Source organism: Leptinotarsa decemlineata, unplaced genomic scaffold, assembly GCF_025532065.1.
Source record: "Leptinotarsa decemlineata unplaced genomic scaffold, Ldec_3_MD MMD2_P_RNA_scaffold_11, whole genome shotgun sequence".
Lineage (NCBI taxonomy): Eukaryota > Metazoa > Arthropoda > Insecta > Coleoptera > Chrysomelidae > Leptinotarsa > Leptinotarsa decemlineata.
The window spans coordinates 2154498-2181872 of record NW_027412525.1 but is presented as its reverse complement, the minus strand read 5'-3'; the positions used below and the strand labels follow the sequence as shown (position 1 = coordinate 2181872).

At 33.4% G+C, this 27375-nt stretch overlaps 1 protein-coding gene across 1 annotated transcript in view; it reads right to left on the bottom strand.

Moving 5' to 3' along the window:
- The window catches only part of tfc (Brevican core protein triforce), a 223880-nt gene that overhangs the window by 55313 nt on the left and 141192 nt on the right, over window positions 1–27375 (bottom strand). Inside the window, exon 2 of the mRNA XM_074169420.1 lies at window positions 16856–17131. Coding sequence (XP_074025521.1) covers window positions 16856–17131 — 276 coding nt within the window. The remainder of the gene's footprint in view (window positions 1–16855; window positions 17132–27375) is intronic.

The following is a 27375-nucleotide window of genomic DNA, read 5'->3' as shown; positions in this document are numbered from 1 at the left end:
CATACTGATGATCGCTCAAGGTGTTGAAGCCTTCCAAATATTTGAGGACATGGCTTTCTCCATGATTTTTGATATCACTGAAAGCAAAGTGACTGGTCTATAGTTATTTGGAAGAGTTTTCTAGTGTGAGACAGATTGAAAAGTCTGCAAAATACTGGTAAGAGTTCATTTGCGCACTTTTTAAGAACGATGACGAGCACTTCATCAGGACCAGACGCCTTGATATTGAGCTGTTTCAAAATTCACCACCAGAAAGAAGGGGTTACCCAAATTGGAGAGTAGGAAAGATAAGCAACACTCGAAAGTGTAGAGGAATCGTGGAACTGGAAAAGAAGGGAAATATTACCAATGCAATAGATCTACGAGTTCATAAATGCATTTTGGTATTGAAAATAGTAGTTCACTAACTGTAACACTGAAGGAAGAAGGAATTTGATAAAGAATACGTACAACAACCGGAGAAATTATTCTGAGGAAGCGGACCTTCTAGCAACGGATGAAAGGAGAAATATCAGGAGAAAGATAATGATTTGGAGTTGACCCAAAACTATTTCAACAACGGATCTAATTGGCAGAAATTCTTTGAGCATAGGGCAGTTGTCAAGATTCACTAGCTCAGTGATGCTCTGATGCAGAGAGAACAGCTTGTCGATGAATGATCGCGAGAGTTACATTCTTCTTAGACAGTCTTACTTAGATAGACTGATTCGAAAATTAGTTGATTCAAGTAATAGTGTAGTCTATCACTTACTGAGAATACATACAACACTAACAAAATCAAGAAACATTCTGGTCTTGACGTTACTATACTGTCATTTGTGTTTGAGTAGGTATATTCAAGGAGAATGAACAGGTTCGCCAAAACAACGTATACAGTAGAAAAGTATTATTAAAAATAAAAAAGAGAACAAAGTCCAAAAGACCACTAAAATGCATGACACGAAAAAGAGACAAATCGCATTGGTGTGGTTCCAAACGGTCTGCATACAACTTGTAAAGCAATATGATTAGGAAAAGCATAACCTGATGTTAGAAAAGAAACCTGACAATTTCTAGTCACGACATAGTATAAAACAAAATCGCTTACTGCTGTATGTCCCTGTGTTAGCTTCGATCTTTAACTCATATTACAAAAAAACTTCCAATAATGCAGACTGCCATTTTTTTAACAGTGTGCCGCATGAAATGAAAAACGCAGGATCCCTGGGTATTTTGAAGTGTTAACTTAAGGAACTCCTAGTCAGAGAATGCTTTTATACCATTGATATAATATCAAAGGATTTTATAATTTGAGTCAATCATTATTGTAAAAACTTCGTACTGTTTCGTTTCGTCTTGTTGTAATTTTTGTTTGTGAACTAAATTTTATGACTTGTCTTGTCTCATTTGAGTTGTCTTATCTATTATTATCGATAGTTGAAAGAATCAATAAAAATTTCATTATATTTTTTTATTTTTATTTCAAAACTCCGCAACGGATTTTGATGCGGGTTTTTTGATAGATAGAGTGGTTCAAGAGAAAAGTTTATATGTATATAATATACAAAATATATTAGAGAAACACTGATAATTTTAAAGGTTTCTGATCTGATGTCGTAAATATACACATTTTTCCGCTTAAATTGCAAATGCTTGCTGAACTCTATCAGATAGATTAAAATAATGTACTACATTATCGTACACCTTAAAAGGTCTAGAAAAAAGTACACGATGGTATATATCCATCTCTCAGGGATGACCCACAATAACCATTTTTTGTTCTCTACTTTTTTACGAAGTGATTTTAAGCAAAACAGAGTTAATCCTTATCCAATTGAGTAACTTCAATACACTCTGCATTCAATATAGAATAATTTATGACAGCATGTCATTTGCATTATTATTTTCCAAGACATTACAGATTTAAAATGCAGGGACATGCGGTTGTGGTAGTACCGGCCAGGGGGACCGACCGCGCGTGCCTATAAATGAAGCCCTAGCTTCATGATTAGCAGCGATCGCAGGCGTTTGAATGTATATTTAGTATCAGCATTGCACCCGTGCGGAGCCGGGGCGGTTCGCTTGTTAGAATAAGTAAATTGATTATTCAAAAAACAAGGCACATTTCATGGGTGAGCGATTCTTTGAACGAACGTACATTTACATTTTTTCAGCTCAAACAAGTATTTTCCGGAAGATTCTCATATAGGTGCAGCTGACTGGCGGTTCAAATGAATTTTTAATAACTATAGGCAAGACTATATATTCATGCGGCAGGTTCACGTATTAACTAATATTTCTGTTCGTTAATAATATTCTAAAACTTTCTATTCAACCTTACTTTGCATTCATGGATTTCGTAACAACAAAAAATTGTTGTTGCTTTTGTATTGTTCAATAAAATAGTTTCTAGATATGCTGCATCTAGTTTTTAGACACGAAATCCACAAAATCGTCAACTACAAATTGATCAACATAGTTCTCATGTAATTATTTTACAAAGCCATATTCAAATAATAAATTAGGTTAGGTAATCAACTTGTTAAAATGACCAGTTTTCTCCGATGCAAATATTACTATGCATATTTGATCATTTTCATGGGTGTCTTAATATATTCAACCAAAGCTATGAGACGAAATTAGAGGAGAAATTTTTCGACCTACTTAAGTATTTTATTCAGTTCAATTCAAGATTTTTGTTCGATTATTTTGTAGGAAGTATTTTTTTTCGAGTTGGGTGAAATGAAAGTAATATATCAGGATGTATTTGAAATACATTAAGACAATGGTATTGTTTCGCTCTATTGAAAACAATAGTATGTTTTTATTGACATTTTTTGGGTAAGTTTACCTTCCACATTCGTAAAATATAAAAGTTGTAATGGAGAACTTTATACACGTGTAGAAACGACAAACTATTTAGTTTACCCGAATAAGTTACTGGGTGAACTCAAATTACTAGTCACAAATAAAAATGTTCTGTTTATCAGTAACTTGTATTTAATAATTTTGCCTACCTAAAAAAGAACTAGGCAATTATACAATACTTATCTTAATGTTTCGGAGGCTAAAATTTGCTTCCGTGTTTGGAATTGGATAAAACTGAGTTTGTTTGAAAATGGTTGACAATATTTTATTGTTTTCTTGTTTCACGTTCCACTACGTGATATAATTGAATATTCAGCTTTTCATTCTGATTTAATTTGTTTTTTCATATATTTCGATTTATAGTAGAATCTCATTACACAATGGAAGTCCGAACTAATAAAATTCAAAATCTAGTTCTCACGCAGTTTTTCTATTGCTGATTCTTTTCATTTCACAACTTCTTGGACAGATGTCAAAGAAGTTCTCAAATATGAAATATGTCAATATTGTTGATTGACGTCTGAAACATTCGATGTAGCACAAGGTGTTCTCTGAAAGCAATCTGTTACTATTTCGCTACTATCCATATTTCTCTGCAAGACGGGTAGCCAAGTACAATCCACCCCCAAGGAGCTGTTCGAAATACACTTCTCTCCAGATATGAGATAAAATTACATTTGATGTGAATGAATGGTATTTGATCCGATTTATGTATTAATAACACCTTCTAAGTGAATATATGACGTTCATTTCCGTGTTTTTTTTAATTGGCATTTCTTTGACAACTTGATAACTTTTAGAATGAGAATATATCGAATGTCCCAAATAGATGTAATATATGTAATAACACCCATACATTTCAAAACTGTTTTGACATCTGCCGAAGAAGTTCAGAAATGAAAAGAACCAGCAAAGCTAAAACTGCGTGTATACTTAAATTTTGGCCACTTCTGAAGACGAAGGCAGATTTTATCCTTCGAAACGTTAAGATAAGTATTGTAATATTTATTATCTCTTGAATACCACAAGTTACTAATAAATACAACATGTTTCTTTGTGAAAAATATTTTTAATTAACGCAATAATTTATCAGAGTGAATCAAAAAGTTAGCCCTTCACAATTGTATAAAGTTTCCCATTAAAATTTTTATATTTTTCAGATTGTGGAGGATGAAAATACCCAAAGAAATACATAAAAAATGAATTTCGTTCAATACCTTATTCATTATAAACAGAATGACAGTGGATTTCATCCTTCTTCCAGGTGAGAATCAGACTGAATATTATATTAAATAATTTTGCAGTAAAAAAGCATAAAACAAGAATACGTCAAGTATAGATATATTAGAACTGTATGCTTTTTTGTGATCTTTATCAATGATAATAATATTTATTTGAAAATTGATACATTGAAAATGTAAAGTTAAAATTTTCAAGCAAATAACGACAATCACATATATGAATAAAAAAAAAGTAAAACTATGTTCTGGGGTCATCGACAGAATATAAGAAATACCTCAAAAAATAATTTTTCAATTTTCTCTTTAAGTATTCAGACTGAATTATTTGAAATCTTAGGGCAAAATATTCTACCAGAGTAATCTATGAAATTTTTTTGCGATAAGTGAAGACGAAATCAATTTATTCTAATGTGGTGAGCGTTTCGCGTGTTATGTTGTTGGATATGACATTGTTTTGCCAAGGATGGTTTCTTCTTATGGATTTCAATCAAAACGTTATAAAGAAATAAAGTTGGCAATGACATAATTCTGAGTTTTTTGAAATGTTGACAGTAATCCTTGTATCCAGCACTCTCAATGCCTTCTTTTGCATCCTAAATATTTGAATGGAATGACATGAATCTCCCCAAAGTTGTACACCATAACTAATAAGGGAGTGAAACAGTGAAAAATAAGGTTTTTATATATTTGTATTAGTGATGTAGTTCAATTGGCGAAGAACAAATAAAGAATTCGAGAGTTTTTTCTTCAGTTGACGAATATGTGCAGACCAGTTGAGTCTATTATTTAATGTAATGCCCAGTAATTTAACTTAATTTAATAATTTAAATTATTGTATCTTCTGACCATTTAGTTTCAGCTTATTAGATAGAAACCACTGACTAGCACTATTATATACCTCGTCGAGATGAGACTGTTGCATATCATTATGTTTATCCGACAGAATGGAAGTGGTGTCGTCCGCAAAGAAAACTGGTTTTAACGGCATCATATATTTGCACAAGTTATCTCATAAATGACAAATAAGAGCGGGCCCAAAACAGATCCTTGCGGAACGCCATGCTTAATAGTTTGAAAGTTTGATGAAGTACCGTTGAGCATCACTGCTTGTTGACGATTAGTAAGATAGGCTCTTATTAAGTGAAGCGGAAACCTCTAACTCCGTAATAGTTTAATTTTTCTAACAGTATTTCATGTGAGACGCAGTCGAACGCTTTCGACATTTCACAAAGCATCAACACAGTGTGATTGCCCTGCTCAAGTTCCTCAATTACGCGACTTTCTGAATCCATATTGGGAGTTGCTGAAAAATGTATTATTCTCAAAGTAGGCATACAGCTGAATCTTAATTATAATTTCAAACACTTTACTGAATATTGAAATAATACTTATTGGTCTGTAGTTATCGATGGCTTTTTCATCGCCTTTTTTGAAAAGGGGCAATACTTTTGAAGACTTGAAGATATCTGGAAAGATACCAGTACATAAGATTAAATTGATCAGTATAGTAAGAGGTTGGATTCTACATTTTACTGTAAAAAGGAATGACTTCCTGAATTTCTGGTTTTATAATTTAGTAACAAAGTACTGCAGATTTCCAAGTGAAATCTGTTATATTACGAAATTGTGCAAGTTGCCAGTACCAGCTTTAACGAAACTAGGTACATTCACTTTCCAAAAATTATTCTCTCCTGAAAAATACCCATTATAATTCAACCAGAAATGTATTTTAATTAAAATAAAAACAACTTCATCTGACACTACAATATGTTTTGAAAACAAACATGGAAAAGGTGTGACATATGTCACGGTTAACCAGTGTACCGGTAACGTTTTATTTTGATGGATACCGTCTTCGTAGGCTTTGAAAAAGATGAGAGTATCTACATAGGGACAAACAAGTATCATGTATTTTGTTGAAGCGTATCCCTTCAGCGTTTTGTTTCAATATTTTATCACTGAGAGAGAAATCGTTTCAACATAGAAATGACAATTTTCTTACTGAGTTGAAAGCCGAATTTGTTGCAGATTTAAGTGATTAGGAAAATATATCACAGATGTTTTGAAATAAGAATAATCGGTAATATTTGACTTGAATTCTGTCAGAAAATTAAAATTTATTACTATTTTGTTTTCCGTTTAACCAACCAGTTAAGCATCATCAGGAGAATCTATTTATTCCACTCGAAACCATTTTCAACTTCGGTAAATGCTCACTGTTCTCATGTTCCGAAATCTTCTTTCACTACTGCAAATGAAAGCAATTAAAAATCTTTCAGAATAATAATATTTCGATTTAAATACGTCAAGTTTTTTGTACGATCAGCAGAGCTAATTGGTCCAGTTATTTAAAATACCCATTCAATTCAATTTCAGTATTAAATTAAAATCGCTATACAATTGTTTTATATAAGATTGACCTACAATTCCTCCAGTTCACCAAAATATTGAGTAACTGAACCAGTTTTCGTGATATTATATTTTAGGGTAGGCGAAAGAATGTTTTTCAATTTTTTAGAAAGTAAACTTTGTAAAATTATTCACATTTACTTTCAGTAATTGCATCTAGAGTTATATGGTTAATTACCTTCATGAATGAATGAATTACATTTGAATGAATGCATAACCAGTTAAATTAGGAAAAAGTTTCCATTTTTAGACTTTGTTTAGGTGACGTTTTTTAATTCATGTAATTTCGATTATGTGGGATACATCAGTGGCCTATAGAAAGTTTTTTGTTTTGTAATATTCCCTTGAATGAAAAAAAAATAGCAACTTTCTGGATTTAATCTGAATTTTAAAACGTTATTTAAATAAACTCTGACATTAACAAATTTTTCCTAGCTAAACCGATTTTGTATCTCTCACAGTTGGCCTTTCCTTGGTCAGACAGTTACAACATCTCTGGACTTCAGTTTATATGAAACATAACAGTTTTTCTTTCTTCACTTCGGAAAATTATTCGATCGACGCAACAAGATTTTCATTTGTATATTTCTCTCTCAGTGATACACCTATATTCCTATATCATTATACACAGCGCCATTCAATTCTTTATGAGGTGAGAAATTTGAAATTCGAGCTATTGTATCCACCACATGCTGGCGATATCTGTCACGATGCTGTTTAATGACACTCATAAGCTCGGCCTTAACCATGTCCTCAGGAAATGGAATTCCTTTTTGTTCTAACCAACTCTGCATGACTGCTTTTCTGGTGGTCATAGTTGGCAGCTATTCTACTAATCGGCTGTGATAAGAAGCGTTATCCATTACTATTACCGAATTTGGCTCGACTCGTGAAAGAGGGGATTCACACCATTCTTCAAAGTGTTGGGCGTCCATGTCTTCGTGATAATCCCCCATTTTTTGGACAGAAGAATTAGTGCACTATCGTCTAAAAAGCCACTCTCGCTATCTATATGGGCGACAGTTAGTCGTTGCCCTTTACCCGTTGGTCCGCGTAACCTTGTTGATAAACCGTCCACAAATGCTTGACGATAACTAGTTACAGTAGTATATTGCCATATCTTAGATACTGTATGACCAGCATTCACCCATGTTTCGTCCAGATAATGAATCTTTTTGTGAGCAGAACGCATTTCTATAATATAGCGAAGATATCTCCGTTGCCATGAGACTATATCTTCTCTTTCTATTAAGACAGATTCACTGGATCGTTTGGCATATATAAATTTCAAATCTTTTCTTATTATTTTCCTAAACTTCTCTTTGCTCATTTTTGGAACGAGATCATTATCAATTACCTTTGTCCTAATAGATTCGACGGTTAGCGCTTTATTCTCAAAAAAGAAAGAAAAGTTTAGCGTACAATGGTACAGCGTATAAAAATAATAAAATTCAATGATATTATTCAGGTATTTCTCAGTTGTTTACTTACCTCAAAAACTATTTTAAAGTTGATGTATTTTGAAAAACACTTTATTGTGAGATTTTCACTAGAACAGATTAACAAATCCGCAACACGTGTTTCGCTGCACAGTAGCTTTTTCAAGCGTGTTCACTAACAAACTGAATTGTATATACATTGTGATTTATATATACTTTTTGAAATATTACTATCTACCTAGAAATTAACAATATTCTAGGAACTAATTAATGACAGTTATACTTGACTTTAACGAACATTTATACATGTGTATAATGACTAGGTCAACTAATTACCTCACAATAAAGTGTGAATGTGATGAAAATCCATTATAATGTATTTTGAAAAACAAATATCGGCCAACTCTATTTTATATTTTAAAGTTGATAAATATAAGAGTCTATTTAATAATTATAATAAAATATATTTAATAAATACAAATCAAAGTCACCACAAGAAACACACTACGCCTATGCAGATAAGGACGCTTGATAATGAAGAAACCGAATGACTAGTTATGGCATTTTAAGGACGCAAATATAATAGACCTGCGAAGTGTTGATCAGTTTACCGATGTTTCAGAGTATTCAACGAACTGGTTCACCTATTCGCTCGTACATCCTATTGATATGCAGAAGATATCTTGTTACGGAGCCAATTTTATGGAATCATCTTAGTTTTCAATGATTTACAATGACGATGCATATACAATAAAAAGGGCCCCGGTAAAAATTCAGTTCTAACGTGTTAGGAATCACACGTTAAAAGGTAAGACCTCGTTAGTCCTTAGCTCGCACAAGTTTCTCAACTTCTGAGAGTTGTCGTTCGTATGGGGGCGACAGCTTATTAACAGAAAAACAGATTTTCCAACAGATTAACATTGTTGCCGTTAGCTCTCAGTTCAATTTGTATATGAAGGGTACAGGAATAAAACAAGGAATGTCACAAAAAATAGATTTCAAGTATTTTAATATTTTAATATAAATTCGCTGTTAATTGCTTACAAAATGAAACAAATTTTTCTTACTGTTATATAAAGGCAACTAAAAAATATATTCTTTGAAACAGAGAATGAAATTTTGTAACAATACTTTAAAATTTAGGTTTGTTGTCAAAATTGTGTGCAAATATACAAAAATACAGGAAAAAACACGGAATGTCCATCATATCCTTGCAAGGAATGTGATAGGCATAGCTGTATTTACATTTTCTCTATTCTTGCCAATCAAGATGTCACTGATAGTGTGCAAGTCTTGTGTAAAAATCTGCTGCTTCTGGTTGTTCACAATATAACTTTAGTTTCTGCAAGTTAAAAAACTTCTCCTTTTTAATGGGTAATGTTTCTGAAAAAATTAAAAAAAAAAAAAGTGCGGGTTCTATGTTTGAGATGCTCTATGAGCTTACCTGTATATTTTGCATTAGGAAGTTCAAACTCGTTTTCTCCCAGCTTGATTCTTCCAGACTTTTTCTTTTTGTTATTAATAATAGAACTGTTACTAAAGGCGCCATTATAAGTTGATCGAAAATACATTAGCTTTGGATGATCTCGGGTGCAGTAAATTTCGCGAATTTCTTGAATTGCAAAGGGGCATTTTGCTCTGAACTTATTCTTGAAAAATGTTCCCCAGTCCTTAACCATGTGTTGCTGAACCCTTATCACAGAAAACGGAGTTGAAGTTTCGTAAGATATTTTTTCTGTTGGATGTACCAGTTTAAACATGTTGAACATCTTGGTGATGTTAAGCTCTTCAGGTAGGTAAAGTTTTTTTGAATCGTTCAAGCTATAATGTGAAAGCCTTCCCTTGAAAGAACTAATATGGTCAAAAACGTGTTGATATGTAGAATCAGGTAAGCTCCTTATCTTGGAACTATGTTGGCCTCTTTTATCTTTCGGGGCCGTTCCTCTATTCTTTAAAGCTTTCTGCAAGTGCTCTAGTTTTCCTTTGCTAATGCCATGGATACTCAGGAAAGCTTTGTAGCAAACCGATGTCTCAACAATGCGGTCGTATTCTTTTACCCTAATTTTATAGGAAAATACGCTATCATGAAATACAGCTTCCTCTTCTGACTTCCGATTTCGACGTCTTTGAACCGGAGTAACCGAAATTAAACTGCATAAATAACTATTTTGTTCATTGTTTGTGGGTAAATTGTTGAAATGTGACAAAATCGTCATACGTTGTTCGTTTGTTGTAACTTCAAAACATCTCAAACGCTTACAAAGACATGCCGGACCCTGCTCATGGGAAGCCAATCGAACTTTCTTCATCACATCTTGAATTCGTCCAGTTTTAGGCCTCTTTTTTGACTGTTTTGCCACATTGTCGCATTCCATTTTTGTCATAAAATATAGTACAAAGCTTCCTATTAACGATAACATAAATCACGATGCGTACTGCATGCAAGTTGAATTAAGACTGGACCATTTTGATCGACGAGACTCGCTGGCACCGGAAGCCGTGGACCCTCCTTGTTTTGAACGTGTAGCGCGCGGACCTTCCTAGTTTTATGCGTGTACGGTAGATCTTCATAATGTACAATCTACGTGACGTTCCAAGTTTCATGCCGCTAATGTTGGCCACAAGAAAAAGCTTAGAAAATAGCACCCGATAGAACTGAAAACCAAGAAACGTAATATTTTGGACACTCCTTGTTTTATTCCTGCACCCTTCATATGAGCTACCTTCAATTGAAAATTGTTATACTATAGATCCAAATTCGACCATTTTGTTTGTTCGCCTACCCAATCATCCAGAAATGAGCCTCATCGATGAAGATAATTTTTTGATGAAAATTAGCTCCAGAGCCCATTCAGCGAACATACATCAGTTCCCGGGTCGGTTGGATTTTGTACGGTTGCAGGCTCAAGTCACAACGCAAAATTCAACGAATTGTGGTCAGGCCAAGTTCCTGTGAGCGACGCGAAATCGACTGCCTCCGATTCTCCTGCACACTCTCACAGACAGTAGCGATGTTTTCTACAGATTTTGCGTTTCGTCGACATACGGGTATTGGTGGTTTTAAATTATTTCACCACATTGTATAAGTTAGTCTGACATCAAGTGTGAGTGAGAGGATCCATGTAATGTGAAATGCCTTTTACACGTGAACAAATTATTGATATCAAAACTATAATCAAACAATCCATTGCGGAACTTTTCACTGACGACAAATTCATTTCAACAGTTGCCAAAAAATTTTCACAAAAACTGAAGATAAAAAAGTGCTAGAAAGCATTTGTGACCTTCACAAAGAAATTGAACAGCTGAGAAACACAAATAACTACAAGGTGAGGTTGAGCAATTACAATTACAGCACAATATACAGGATGTTGGAAAACTGAATTTTGATTATTCAATTCAACAAATTGTAAATGAACTATGTGAGAGGAAAAAAAGGGCAGCAAACATTATAGTTAGGCAAATTTGATCAGAACAAAAATATACCTGTCAAAGTATGTTTTTCTTCATCGGAAGAAGTCTTAATAATAGTGTTGAGAAACAAAATATTAATTAAAGTCAATAGTGTCAAAATTTTTGCAGATCAAACGAAGTCTCAGAGAGAATATTTCTCAAATTCAAAAAAACAATTAGATAAATGCAAGACCTGAGATGAAAATAGGATGATAAAGTACATTAACAATATTCCCACCATTGTTGATGTATCCAGTATTCAAAAAAACGACAGAGTCCTAATATAATATACAGGGTTGACATAATTTATATGAATGCCTGATGCACGAGTGATATTATTGACTGTGAAATAGTTGTTACTGGATATTCCATTATAAGATGTGATTCCTCTAGCCGATATACCGGATGAGTATTAATGTATGTATGTGAAGATGTCAGTTATTCATTGAAGAAAAAATGTATTTTGGATAAAAATTACTGGTGTCAACTTATTAATGTTGAACTGAATGGATAGTAAGTGGTTGATTGCTGGACTTAATCATTCACCAAATTCGTGTCATAATAAATTTTCACAATCAACAAAAAATTTATTTTTATAGGTAATGTAAATATAGAAGATTTCTTTTCTAGAGCAAAAAATTAAAAATATTATTACAGCTTATGGAACACCTCGTTGATGAGCCAACAATAATAACTTCAACCAGTTCTTCTTTAATTGATTATGTGCTATTAAATCAAAATAATGCGAAAGTTTGTATACATCATGAACCAGTAATTACAGATCACTTTATTATAACCGTAAACATACACAACAAAGATCAAATAGTGAGTAATACATTTTTTACGCGAAGACTAAATGACGACGTTTTTCATAAAATAAATTTGAAACTAATTGAATGCGATTGGTTGAACGGGTCTAATGATGTGAATGAAAGATACAGTAATATTGAGTCGAAATGTGAAATAATATTAAATGATATTGCGCCAATAGTTGAAATTGAGAATAAATCAAATCAAGTCCCCTGGCATTGAGAAGGAGGAGTCCTGGAATCGATTTAAACTGAGACGGAATCAAGTCGTTGATATGTTGAAAATCAAAAAGTCTCAATACTATGAAAACAAAATTGATGCGAATAGTGATAACTTGAGGAAAATGTGGAAAACAATGGAAATATTGATAAAATGTGACAAACTACCATTAAATTCCAAATCTATCAATTTTAGTACTAATGGCGCTGTCGTCAAAGCGAGAACGGAGCTACAAGCAGCTAACAACTTCAATAATTCATTTTTTGTTGAAAGCATTGAAGATATTTCCAATTCTATTGTAAGTGTAGACAATGGTCTCCTCAAAATCTAAATAATATAGAAACGAGATTTTGAGATTGAATTCGAGAAGATTGATGTAAGTAAACTGAAGTCAATTATTTTTTCTTTCAAAAATAAAGGCAATGCTGAAGAAGTAATGCCTGCTACATTTTTTAAATCAACATTTTTTATACTTGGATTTCATCCCCTAAACTCAATACAAACATCAATGTCGTTCGGTAACTTTCCAAATATGTTGAAAAAAAGTACAGTTATTCCCATCCCAAAAATAAATTGGTAATGCAGTTGAAATGTCAGACTTCAGAGCAATAACTACTTTGCCGATTATTGAGAACGTTTTGGAAATTGTTGTACATTAACAAATTATTAGGTACTTAAGTACGAGTAAGAAATCAATCCGGATTTAGAGAACACCACTGCCCTTCAATTAACAGTTTCTAAATGGAAGAATGAAATCGATAGCGATAAATTTATAGTAGAAGTGTTCCTTGATTTCAAAAGGGCATTTGAAACTATCGATAGGCAAATATTACTTCGTAAACTGAGATATTATGGAATCGATGGAATAGCCTTAAATTGGTTCAAAAATTATCTCAATGGCAGGTCACAAATAACTAGAGTGGGGAAATGTTTCTCAAATGAAATTTCAAACAATATAGGCGTACCTCAAGGGATTGTCCTGGGTCCACTGCTGTTTATAATTTACCTGAATGATGTTAATTATATACAAAGATATGATTTTTTGAATTTATTTGCATATGACACATTATTTGCATGCTATGGACATGACGTTGTAGAAATAGTGAAGCACATGAATCGATTGTTGAAAAAAAATGTAATATATTTAGGCGAAAATGAACTTAAAATCAATACGAATAAAATCAAATCGATGATAATTGGTTAGAAACACAAAATGAAATCTATTTCCTATGAAAATCTTCAACTCGAAGTGGAGGGAGACAAATTGAATGGGTGTCAGAATTCAAGTATTTAGGCTTCGTGTTGGATGAATCACTAACACTTAATGCACGTTGTGACTACATTTGTAAGAAGATATCATAGAAATTATTTTTTTCTCCAGAATTTCATCGGAAATTTCCATGTTTTCAAAAATAACAATATACAAAACCATTTTACAGCCCTATTTCGATTATTGTTCCACTCTGCTTTATCTTCGAGATAAAAACAATATATAGAAGTTACAGAAACTGCAAAATCGAAGTTAAAGAATCATCTTAAAATGTAATAGATAGACTCCCATTCAATGCATGTTGAGTGCCCTCAAGTGGTATGATGTGGCAGATAGACTGTTTTACTCAAGTATGATATTTATTTATAAAATAACCAGGAAATGACCAAAATATTTTGATTTCTTCATTACGTACAATAATCAAATCCATGACTACAACACAAGAACCACCAATTAATTCCACATTTTCAGGACAATCTATGAAATTTTTGTTTTTCAGAGGATTGAATGATTTCAACCAATTACCATGCCACATTGAAGATTCTGTTACTTTATATTCATTCAAGACTCATTTGAAAATATATATTTCATCACGTACTCTATGAATTTTGAAATTTTATTTTATTTTTATGTTTCACATCATCAAATTGTTTTATTGGTTCGAGCTTTTATGTATTCTGTATACATTGTGTTACATCCTGTGACATTGTGATATGTTAAATATTTCATTACCTACCTACCCACCCGAATAATGGTTTTTATGCCCTAATATAATTGTAATATGGAACTAACTATTCTGAATACTCCTGATTTGTTCTGTGTTATGGGACAATATTCTCAGGAACACATTTCTAGTTTTAGCTTTTTCGCTTCTTGTATATATATATATATATATATATATATATATATATATATATATATATATATATATATATATATATATATATATATATAAATTGGATAATGTTAGCGACTGGAGAAATGTATGGTAAAAAGGATTAACAGGGTCTCTCAGTCAAAAAATCAAAAATCAAACTCTGCTTTACTTTGCCAAGCTTTCGCTTCTAATGGGAAGCTTCTTCAGGGCCTATAATTTAATGATTTTTGAATATTTTCGCCTTTGAATAATATTACAAATCATACTTACAGTAAAAATGAGTGAAAAACAATAAATTGAAGATAGAATTGACATAAAAGTTAACATGTATAAGATTTTTTTTTTGTGGGTTTGACAAATGTCATACCTTCACATAAATGTCATTTTTCAATGGGTATGATGATTTGATAATTTTTTACTGTAATGAAAGAGTTATTGATTGATACATCTTTCATTATTATTATGTTTTTGATGTAGTTCTAGTAAATTACTTTATATACTGCTGAGATTATCAATGTCAGTTTTCTTATTCATACAATCAGAAGACTTATTAATTTCCACCATTTCAAGAAAAAGGCGTTTGGAAATATTTTTTTCTGTATGTAAAACTTTGATATTAGAGAAATTTGGTTTATGACCTGTTTCTATAGAGTGTTGTGCTAATGCACATGATTTTTTATTGAGCTTTATATCACTTTTATGTGAAGTTATTCTATCATTAAGAATTCTAGATGTTGTTCCAATATAATTCAAGTTACAATTATTACAAGGAATGTTATAAATCACATTTGACTTTTTTGTTGTATCAGTTTTATCTTTCAATTTAGTATTCAAATTCTTTATAGTTTTAATATTTTTTTGGCATATTTTGATATTTTGTTCATTATGAAAAAGTTTTATAATATTTGAAGATAAATTTCCAAGGTTAGGTATAGATTTATAAGAAATATTGATAGGTGAACTATCATTACATACATTTCTGTTAATTACATCAGAATTTGTATTACTGCCAGTATTGAAAATTATTTTATTAAGAAGTTTTCTGGGATAAGAATTATCGATCAGTATGTCTCTAAGAAGTCTGAGATTTTTTTGCTTGAGGGAAGGGTGTACTAATTTTTCTATTCTTTTTTTCAAACAGAGTATTGAATTAATTTTAACTGATTTTTTGTGAAAGGAATAGTAATTGATATATCAATTACTGTCCAAATATTTCCAAACGCCTTTTTCTTGAAATGGTGGAAATTAATAAGTCTTCTGATTGTATGAATAAGAAAACTGACATTGATAATCTCAGCAGTATATATAGTAATTTACTAGAACTACATCAAAAACATAATAATAATGAAAGATGTATCAATCAATAACTCTTTCATTACAGTAAAAAATTATCAAATCATCATACCCATTGAAAAATGACATTTATGTGAAGGTATGACATTTGTCAAACCCACAAAAAAAATCTTATACATGTTAACTTTTATGTCAAATCTATCTTCAATTTATTGTTTTTCACTCATTTTTACTGTAAGTATGATTTGTAATATTATTCAAAGGCGAAAATATTCAAAAATCATTAAATTATAGGCCCTGAAGAAGCTTCCCATTAGAAGCGAAAGCTTGGCAAAGTAAAGCAGAGTTTGATTTTTGATTTTTTGACTGAGAGACCCTGTTAATCCATTTTACTATATATATATATATATATATATATATATATATATATATATATATATATATATATATATATATATATATATATATATATATGTATATATATATATATATATATATATATATATATGTATATATATATATATATATATGCTGAACTGGTTTTTCCGGGTATTTGACCCGTGTATGTGATATTATCTCTAATTTCGTGAAATTAGGGTGAAATTAGAGATAATATCACATACACGGATTATATATATATATATATATATAAAATCTAGAAAGGTTAATGCAGTCAAGCTGCTGGAAAATAATTCCATGAAAATCAAAAAATAAATAGATAAGTACTCTTTGATCATTCCCATATTGATTTCAATTTAAGAGCCACCGGTGTACAGCTGTTTCAGCCTATTGGGCATCGTCAGGAATGATCAAAGAGTACTTATCTATTTATATAAATATATAAATATATATATATATATATATATATATATATATATATATATATATATATATATATATATATATATATATATATATATATATGGAAATTCAAAAAGTTACAGTAAAGCCAAGACCCCAAAATGGAACATTGTTCGAAAAAAAGTCAAGAACCTGCCTTCAAAATTTTCAACGGTATCTTCGTAATCTTCGTAAGCGGACACTCTTTCCGACTCTACACTTTCCAGTGTCTCCTTTTCTTTGGACAGCGTAGCATTAATCTCCTCTTGGATATTATTCGCATATTTTTTCCTCAACCTCGGCAAAATATCCCAAAGACTAGGCGGCTTTGAAGACCGGTGTTGCCCGAAGAGTTTTTTTTCCAAATAGTTTTGTAAAATCTGTGTCGTGATTTGGTTCTGTCTCTCTATTTCGTGAATATCGACGTTGTAACCTGAAAATCATCAGAAATATCAGTGTTGCTCATTAGAACTGTCAGTCAGATTCAGAAAAATATGAAGTTTTTGAGAAATATGTCCACATTGGATGAAATTGATGGTTAATGTGACAAAGCATTATATTTAAGCAAATCTGAATGACATACTCTTTCTTACTGATGGTAATTGAATTACTGATGTTAAATAAACATTTTGTACCATCATATAGTTTTCAATACCATTTTGATGAGACTGAGGAGAAATAACATTCGGTTTCAAATTTGAATAAAAATATAAAAGAGAGACATTTTCCATAGATCAATGTGAGTGTGGTAAATAACCCCAAATAAAAAAATCATTGATTTCACTGAATTAATTCAAAAAATGATTCACAACACTGATATTTCTGATCATTCTTACTTACTTACATCTAATAAATATAACGTATTTAAAAGCACTTCATTGTAAAATTTACATTTGAGGCAGTTTTGACTTTTTTTTCAACATTTTTTTCCGTTTTTGTGAACTGTTTTGTGAAAACAATGAAGTTGTTAATGACGAAAATATACTATTTTCCAACAGGGAAAGATGGTAGCGAATACAGGGTGTTCCTTAAACATATGCTAATATTTAATGAGGTAATTTTTAGACCTATTTTAAGGAAAAAATGTTCTATGGACGTATGTCCTAAACGCCTTAACTTTTGAGATACAGGGTGGCAAAGTTTTCAAAAATAATCAGTTTTTTAATAATAACTGAAATAATTTTGTAGACATCTTTGGCATATTTGGTACATATGTTCCATGCCTCAAGGCGCATTTTCTGATGTACAATTTTCTTAATTTCCTCTGTACGTACGAGTACGTACGAGTTTTGAAATGTATATTTTTGGCGAAAAAAATACTACGCCACTGCTTTATCTTGAATTAAAAATTATTTTTAAAATCTCCATACATTTTTGAGCACATTTGATTTGCTGGGTTTTCTTTGTCCGACGCATGGTTTTCGCTCAAAAAATTAAAAATCGCTTTACTTAAGGATAAATTCCTTAAAAATCTGATGCGGTATCGTGCATCGACTGAAAGCAAACTAAGAGATCAGATTTGTTGCAAAATAATTGAGGATCTAAAAGGTATTTGTTTGTTGTCAGATACACTGTTCTCAATTAAAATTACGTCATAACGCAGCACCGCTTAATAATTTTTGAAAACATAAATTTAGTTATCCTGGAATAAATGACGTGTAGCAGAATTTATTTACTGCACCTCTTGGAAATATGGAGTTTGTCGATATGTGATTTCTTTTAAAGATTAAAAGCAGAAAAAACAGCGTACCCACCATAGCAATAAAAAATGAATTCTCTGTATGTACAAACGTCAGTAGCTAATATTGATGTTGGTTTAAAGTAAGGTGTTGGTGTCAAAAACTGTCACAGCGCGTTTTGATTGATTTTGAAGTGTTATTGAAGTTATTTTGGTAGTCCGCTGTTTTTCTGAATATCAGTAAATATGGTAAATTATACGAATGCGGAAATGGCGCAAATGCATTACGTATATGGCCTTGCCGATGGTAATGCAACAGAAGCCAGGCGCATTTATCAGGAAAGATATCCTAATCGTGCCTTACCAGATAGCCGAACCTTTTCAAATATTCATCGTCGACTTGGGGAAACTGGTAGTTTCAAGAAAGGGACTCCGGAAGGTAGACCTCGTGTAGTAAGAACTCCTAAAATTGAGGAAGCGGTGCTGCAAGAAATTGAGGAACATCCTGAGACGAGTACGAGGAAGATCGCTAGAACTCTGGATATTTGTCATCAAATTGTTTGGCGTATTTCGGTTGATTTTTTGTTATACCCATACCATATTTCAAGAGTGCAGGCATTACTCCCCAGAGATTTTCCACAGCGTGTGAACTTCAGTCAGTGGTATCTACAAAGTATTGCACTTAATCCGCAGTTTGAGACACAAATTTTGTGCACAGACGAAGCAAATTTTTCTCGGAATGCCATTCAAAATTTCCATAACAATCATGTGTGGGCTGAAGAAAATCCCCATGCAATAACCGAAACCCATTTCCAACACCAATTTTCGGTTAATGTATGGGCAGGAATTATAGGTGATCATCTAATAGGCCCATTTCTTCTACCAGGATGCCTTGATGGTCGTTCTTATTTACACTTTCTCGAAGAAGACTTACCTGGGTTATTGGAAGATGTGCCACTTGCGTTAAGGAATCGAATATGGTACATGCACGATGGCGCCCCTGCTCATTTCAGTGTGATTGTCCGAAAACATTTAAATACAGTTTATCCTAATCGTTGCATATGTCGTGGAGGACCTCAGCAATGGCCAGCAAGATCCCCCGATCTCAACAGTTTAGATTTTTTTATGGGGTCACCTTAAAACTCTTGTATATAAAACTCCCATTAATACTTTAGAAGATTTAAGAGAGCGAATAGTTGCCTCGTGTGAAACTATACGAAATACGCCGGGAATATTTGAACGGGTGCGTAATTCCATGCGTAGAAGGGCGGAAGCATGCATACTAAGTGCAGGTGGCCACTTCAAACAATTTTTATAATCAGTTTTGGTATTATTACTAATTAACAAATTTGTGCTATTCGTTTAGACTTACTATCACAAAATAAAATAAAACTCGTTTTTGTGAAAAATTTATTTTTTTGCAGATTATGTTTTCAAATATTATTAGGGAATTCTCATTCTCATTCATTTTGGATTTGATCTAATTTCTTAATTTGCTTTCTGTCGATTTTTATTTTTTGAGTGAAAATCATGCGTCGGACAAAGAAATACCAGGAAATCAAATTTTCTCAAAAATACATGAGGATTTCAAAAATGATTTTATTTTGAAAAGAAAGCATTGGCGTAGTACTTTTTCCCCAAAAATATTCAATGCGAAACCCGTAGGGATGCCACTGTTTGAAAAAATACAAATTTGTGTACATCAGAAAATGCGCCTTGAGGCATGGAACATATGTACCAAATATGCCAAAGATGTCTACAAAATTATCTCAGTTATTATTAAAAAACTGATTATTTTTGAAAACTTTGCCACCCTGTATCTCAAAAGTTAAGGCGTTTAGGACATACGTCCATAGGAAGTTTTTTTGTTAAAATGGGTCTAAGAATTACCTCCTTGAATATTAGCATGTGTTTAAGGAACACCCTGTATATTGCAGTAGGGCTTTACTCGTATGAACGCAATTCTTTCGAATTAATTCTTTACCGAAATATATATATTATGTTGGTCTAGGTTGATTTTTAGGCTTCTTTTATTGAAACAATATTTAATCTTGTACTGTTATTATTATATTATATGTACAATAAATTTCAACTATTGAATACTACAGTATCTCACACACAGGCTTTCCTTACATGATTTCTATATTCATAGCGTGCTGTTATTATTATATTTATTTTCCTCAAAGGGAAAACCGATCGGACCCAGTCCCCGTAGCTCCGACACCGTGAGATGAGCGATCATTGGGTCCAATAATAATGTGCCCTAAGCAGACGCAATGAACCAAGAATAACAGCCTTCTGCATTTGTCCGGTCAAGACTACTGCAATCGTGCCATCTGCCATGATCTTGAGATTCGAGAGTAGAGAGAGCATCATTCCACCAAGGACTCCAATAATCAGAACAACCATTTTAACAGAGTGGTCGAGATAGAGTCTGCGGAGTTCGATATTTTATTCGTTTTTCTCGTTTTCAAAAGATATTCGTGTCACCGGGAGCTGGACACTTAGCGACAAATATCGTCTCGCTCTGGTGGTCGAGAAGAACTAGAACTGATGCCCTACGATCCACCGGATCGTAGGGCACGCTGACACGCTGGACACGCTGACAGCAAGCGCATTAGGGTCTCGTACGCCTTACGGCAGGCCCTGCACCTTGTGTCAGGAACCTCTATACCCATCACGTGACTGCAGTAGACTAAGGTGTTGAAGACACCATCCGAGCAGGCTATGATAAACCCCTCAGTTTCCGACCTCAGCCCACTCGATCTGAGGAAAGCGAAGGTCAAGCGCTTTAAAAAGCCGGGATCTTCAATCTTGTTGAAGAAGATTCCATGCATTGGCTTATCCTTGCTTATGTTGCCGCAAGCTTTTATATGGACCTCCTGCTGGACGGGTTCCAACACGGTGACGTAGTTGTAATCATTTCGTTCAGTTTCGAATACTAAACCAAGTCCATCAGCCGCTCGATTAGCTGCCCTAAAGAGAAATGTTTCAAGTAACTTCAGCCGCGGTCATGGTCGCGGATCATACAGAGAAGGGAATCTAAACTCCTTATGAATTCACATACTCCATCTAGTACTATTCTGGTACATGTAGACACTCCAAACTCAAGGCCACGGCCTCCCTATTGTGTGGAGTCTGTGGAAAACAAAGAGAAAATCTTGATATTTCATTCACTTCTCCTCTATTCTCGAGCGATATTTTTCTCATCCGGAGAAGCAGAAAACACCACCACGAATATGGTGTTATTTTTGGTTTTTTGGGTGTTATGGGTAGGCAATGTTGATAACTCCCCGAGCCACTTAGAGAGCATCATGACTATTCGCAGTTCATCTGTCATGTAATGTTGCAGAATCATCCCAGCTTCAACTAGATAAATCCTCTCGAAATAAATATCTGGTCGAGGTTGGGATCGAACTTCCAACCTTCCGGTCGGGTACACTACTGCGCCAATTCACCGTTCTGATGATGTTATTATTATTATTTTTTATTGTTGTCGTTATCACAGTATATGTACAAAAATCCACTTGTTGAAAACACTCACAAGCTTTACCTTCTATATATATTTACATCTTGTACTACTACTATTATTAGTGTCCTTACAATTGAGCCAAATATATTTCATATTATTTCATTCATTTAAAATCCATACTAATAATAAACATGTACTTATAATAAATATCGTATGTAGCATATAACACATATTCATCGTGTGTCATCTAGAAATTAGACATGGGTCAATGTGAGTAGTTGTTGATCCTATAATTGGTAAAGAACATAAATGTAGAATTAAAAAAACATGTGCAAGGTCATTGTTTATAGATTGTGTCCTCATAAGGTGGTTAAGACATATATTATTCAGATGCGCAATTATTATTAGCACAGAAAACATAATTGACACCATTAAACATTTGTTAACACTACTGTCATCACTATTTTTTAATGAGAGATCTTCAGTTGAGGCGTTGGAGATCCTTCAGATGTTGTTACAACGCCAATTCGATGCACATTTATAGTTAGAATACTTTCACTACTCATCAACCTGTATGATCAACAATACTTTGGCATTTGAGATAGTTGTTGAATACCAGCGTTAGGTACATCAAACATTCCTTTTTTCGAAGTACACTGCAACTCTGTAATGTTTTCAGATCTGTAAACGTATTCATCATGGAATGTAATGATAGCATGAAGAATACATAAGTCTATAGGTACTTAAAACGGACGAAAGAATCTGTTTTCAGGATTCTTCTAGTGACCAAAATGAATATATTAACATGCTCGTGGAGCAAATGATATTTTCAGTGCTACCACCAATTATGTCACCTCCAACCTTGGCACATGCCCATCCGTGGGCTTTTTCCATTGTGATTCGACAACAAGAGTGAATTTGGTAAAGCAATAAGTATGAATGAGTCACGTTTCTGGATTCGGAAATAAATAGTACTCAACAATTCCATTATAACAATAATGAAAATAATAATAAAAGTCATTATTAATTTCCAGTTATATTCATACACGTGAACTAAAATAGTGAATGGGCGAGATTCAGTATAGCAATCGGCACCGGAAGGTCCAAACTGCCATCTGTCTTTCCACCTAACCCGGTACAAACTATAAAATGTCAAGTCAGAACAACACAAAAAATCATTCATTACTTTTGAATGCAGTTACGTTACAAGTAATATAAACATTGCTATCACTAAACTGCTGAATCTCAAATAAAATTGGAGATGAAGAATGGTCAAGGAAACATAATTAAAGATGTTTTTGAAATAGTTAATGCTGAATAAATAATTCTCAGATCCTACTGGATATGAAGAATGGGAAAAATTTTTTATTGTTGAAAAAAATGAAGAATAGAAATTAGAAATGGAAATAGAACTCACTGTCTATCCAAAAATCTGATGATACGCGTCCTAAATGTCAATAATGAGAATTATTTCAACTCTGGTGGTCATATAGTGACCTTTCAATTCTTTCATTCAACATTTGCCTATTTTGTGAGATTACATTGTTTTTTGTGAACTTGTGCTGATATAAAAAAATCATATCTTGGTCAATCCATAAATCCAGATTCTTAATTTTATCAGAAGCACCTCCCAATCTGAATGCCACCAAAGTTGTTTGCAATAATTCTTTTCTTGCATTTTTTTCACCAAAAACGATTGCAATGCTTCTATTTGAATTCAGTTTTGAGCAATGGTTGATAGAAAATTGCTCAAGATTATACAGATCAATACCCAAAGCTCTAATAGCCTGATAGGAGGAACTAACAAAAATTAGAAGTATATAGACTGAAGAGTATGGGCTTCAATACTGATCCTTGTGGTAACAATTGTAGTATCAATTTTTTTTAATTCAGAAACGTTTCCATCATATAGTACGGCCTAAGTTTTGTCGCTAGATTATTTCAAATTCCTTGAAATAATCTAGTTATATCAAAACTGATATAGTATCAATTATCAGTAGCAATCTCAGTAGCATCAATTATGTCATCAGTAATTTTTAGAAGAGCCGAAGTCCAGCTATCACCTGGCCGATAACCAGATTAGTTATTTTGAATGATATCGATTTTGGTTTTCAATAAATTTCTACAAAATTTTTGGTAAAGTGGAAACTATACTAATTGGTACTATACTATACTCGGGCAAAGGTATAACGTGAGCTTGTTGCCACGCTTTTCCACGCTTCTGTTTCATTCACTTGTTCAAAATTCAAATAGGAGTAATTTGAATTCTTCAGATTATTTTCGGTGATATTCAATATTGTCCTTATCAGGTACGAGATTAAGAATGTTGTTAATGAAATGATCATTTATAATATCAGTACCATTCAACTGTTCCAAATGAGTAATTTATTTACGGATTCACCATTAGAAACAATATAAATTACATTTATAACTTTAGGAATCGAATTTCAATATTTTCCATTTTTTCAATGTCACATCTGTAATATGGAAACCATGCAGTGCTAATTTAACTAAAGAACAATATGAAGTTTTGAGGGTATTATATGGCAAATTTTTATCATTTCTTATTATAAATCTTTTGTAGAAATATTGATGAAATATTTTTTTAAGTTCAGTTGCTGATCTTACGTAATCCCAAGTTCTTTTATTTCGTTTACCCTGTCGAGTACTTTCTCATCAATATCATAGTCATAATAAAGGATATTTTTTTATTAAGAAAAAATGATGACTCGACATTTCTTTATGCTCAGGTACACGTTGGAGGACTAATCATGCATAATATCTGATTCGTTCTGAAGAATCTGACTGTCTAAGACATCACTAACTGATAAATATAAATTCAAATCATCTGCACATAGTAAAAACTCTGCATACTGTAAACAATTTCCAACATCATCAACAAATAGATTGAACAATAATGGCCCACAATGTGATCCTTGTGGCACACCGAAGGCTACAAGAATTGTTTCAGAAATGTAATGATCAATTTTAACACACTGAAAACGTTGTGTTAGAAAGCTTCTCATTCAATCTAGTATACCAGTACCAAAACCTAGAGCTTTCAGTTTTTCCAACAACAACAAATGATTGAATGCCTTCGAGAAATCGGTATAGATAGAATCTATCGAATTTAAGTGTGAATTGCAAAAATTTGGCTGAATCTTGACATGGCGATCGAAAAAAGATCACTAAGTAATAGTAGATTAGGTTTGGTCCAAAGTGAGCTGGTATATTCGACACTCCACCGCAACCCGCAAGGGTTTATTGTGGCTCACACCTATTCACACTCCACCAAATAAACCCAGTTTCTTAACGAAACCGATTAGTTTGTATGGTGAGTGGTCTTTCAGGTCACATGGTGAGAGTACGGCTCTGCGGAACTCTAAAAACCTGATTCGGTCCCCAGCGAGGCTGGGACATTATTTTCTGAAATTTGTGTAATCATAGGATATACACATTCTTGTAATATATTTAAGTATGTGTCTCCATTGAGATTACCTTCAATGAAGAATGGTCCAACAATATGATTAGCTAGAATGCCGGTCCAGACATTTAATTTTTGTGAAGTTTATGAATGTGTTTCCATCAAAAAATGAGGATTTACATCGCTCCAGTAACGGCAGTTATGTCTGTTCACTTCACCATTCAACATGAAAGAACTTTCGTCTGAAAAACATATATTGCATAATAGGTTTGGGTTATTGGTCAATTTCTCGCTGAACAGCTCACAAAAGTGAAGACGACGATCAGGATCATCTTTGTTTAATTCCTGAAGTAGCCTTATTTTGAAAGGAGGGAATTTGTAGGCTTTCAAAATACGAAAAACGCTAATAGCTGACACACCAGACGCTCTAGCTACTTGTCTGATAGAATTGGTCCCCATAGAAATAAAAATCGACTTGTTCTTTGAAATTTTCGATTAAACGTCTGTTTCCGACTTACAGGGGGCCAAGTTTTCGTTGGAACGCCCTGTATATTCAAACACGGTGTCTTCAATAATTGTACTTTCATGTTTTTCATGTGAGTATTGATGAATTTCACTAGTTCGGACTTCCATTGTCTATTATATAAAATGATTTGAAATCCCTGAAACAAGTAAAAAAGAATAATTAAAAAAACAGTTGAAAATAACAATTATATTAAGCAACAATAAACCTGAAATGAAATGATAGTATAATAACCTACAAGTAAAAATATAATAATTGAATAAATAAAAATTAAAGGAATGCAAAAAGAAAATAATAAAAATAAAAAAATAAAAAAGTGTAGAGATTCCAAGTCACGTTAGTTCACGACGTTTCGATTGTTGGTATCTACAATCGTCTTCGGGTGATGACTGGACTGATTCCTCCGAGAGATGACTATTTTATAGGTCGTTGAAATACTTTCACTTTCTCTACTTTCCATTTTTCGCTTCACTGATTCCGTGAGAGATGACCGATTTGGCGGGAGTTGGTCATTTCTCGTTTGATGATGGGTTTCCATATGTTTCGTATATCTACGCTGGCCTGGCTGAATACGTTGTTGGACAACATGTATGCGGCTTCCTTAAATTTTCTCCTGAACCAATGTTCCTCTCTGTGCAAGATCTCAGCTTGGGACCACTCGATGTTGTGTTGATGGGTCCAAACATGGTCTGCTATTCCTGATTTGCTGGTTTCTCCTCGCTGTGTGTGCTTCTTGTGCTCGGCAATGCGAATATTCAATGGCCTCTTAGTTTCACCAATATAGGATTTTCCGCACTCACAGGGTATCCGGTAAATGCAATTCTTGGAATCGCAGTCCGCGTTTGGGGGCCTGGTTTTCGTGAGGCTGCTACGGATAGTGTTACCGGATCTAAAACAGGTTCTAATGTTGTACTTGGAACCAATTCTTCTTATCCTCTCCGATAATCCTCTGATGTAGGGAAGTGAAAGCACTGGTTGTGACGGCTTCTCTTCCTTGCGAGGCTCCTGCTGTCTTTTGGCCAAAGTCTTCTCTACCATCGCTTTGGATACTCCAAAGCGATGGTAGAGAAGACTTTGGCCAAAAGACAGCAGGAGCCTCGCAAGGAAGAGAAGCCGTCACAACCAGTGCTTTCACTTCCCTACATCAGAGGATTATCGGAGAGGATAAGAAGAATTGGTTCCAAGTACAACATTAGAACCTGTTTTAGATCCGGTAACACTATCCGTAGCAGCCTCACGAAAACCAGGCCCCCAAACGCGGACTGCGATTCCAAGAATTGCATTTACCGGATACCCTGTGAGTGCGGAAAATCCTATATTGGTGAAACTAAGAGGCCATTGAATATTCGCATTGCCGAGCACAAGAAGCACACACAGCGAGGAGAAACCAGCAAATCAGGAATAGCAGACCATGTTTGGACCCATCAACACAACATCGAGTGGTCCCAAGCTGAGATCTTGCACAGAGAGGAACATTGGTTCAGGAGAAAATTTAAGGAAGCCGCATACATGTTGTCCAACAACGTATTCAGCCAGGCCAGCGTAGATATACGAAACATATGGAAACCCATCATCAAACG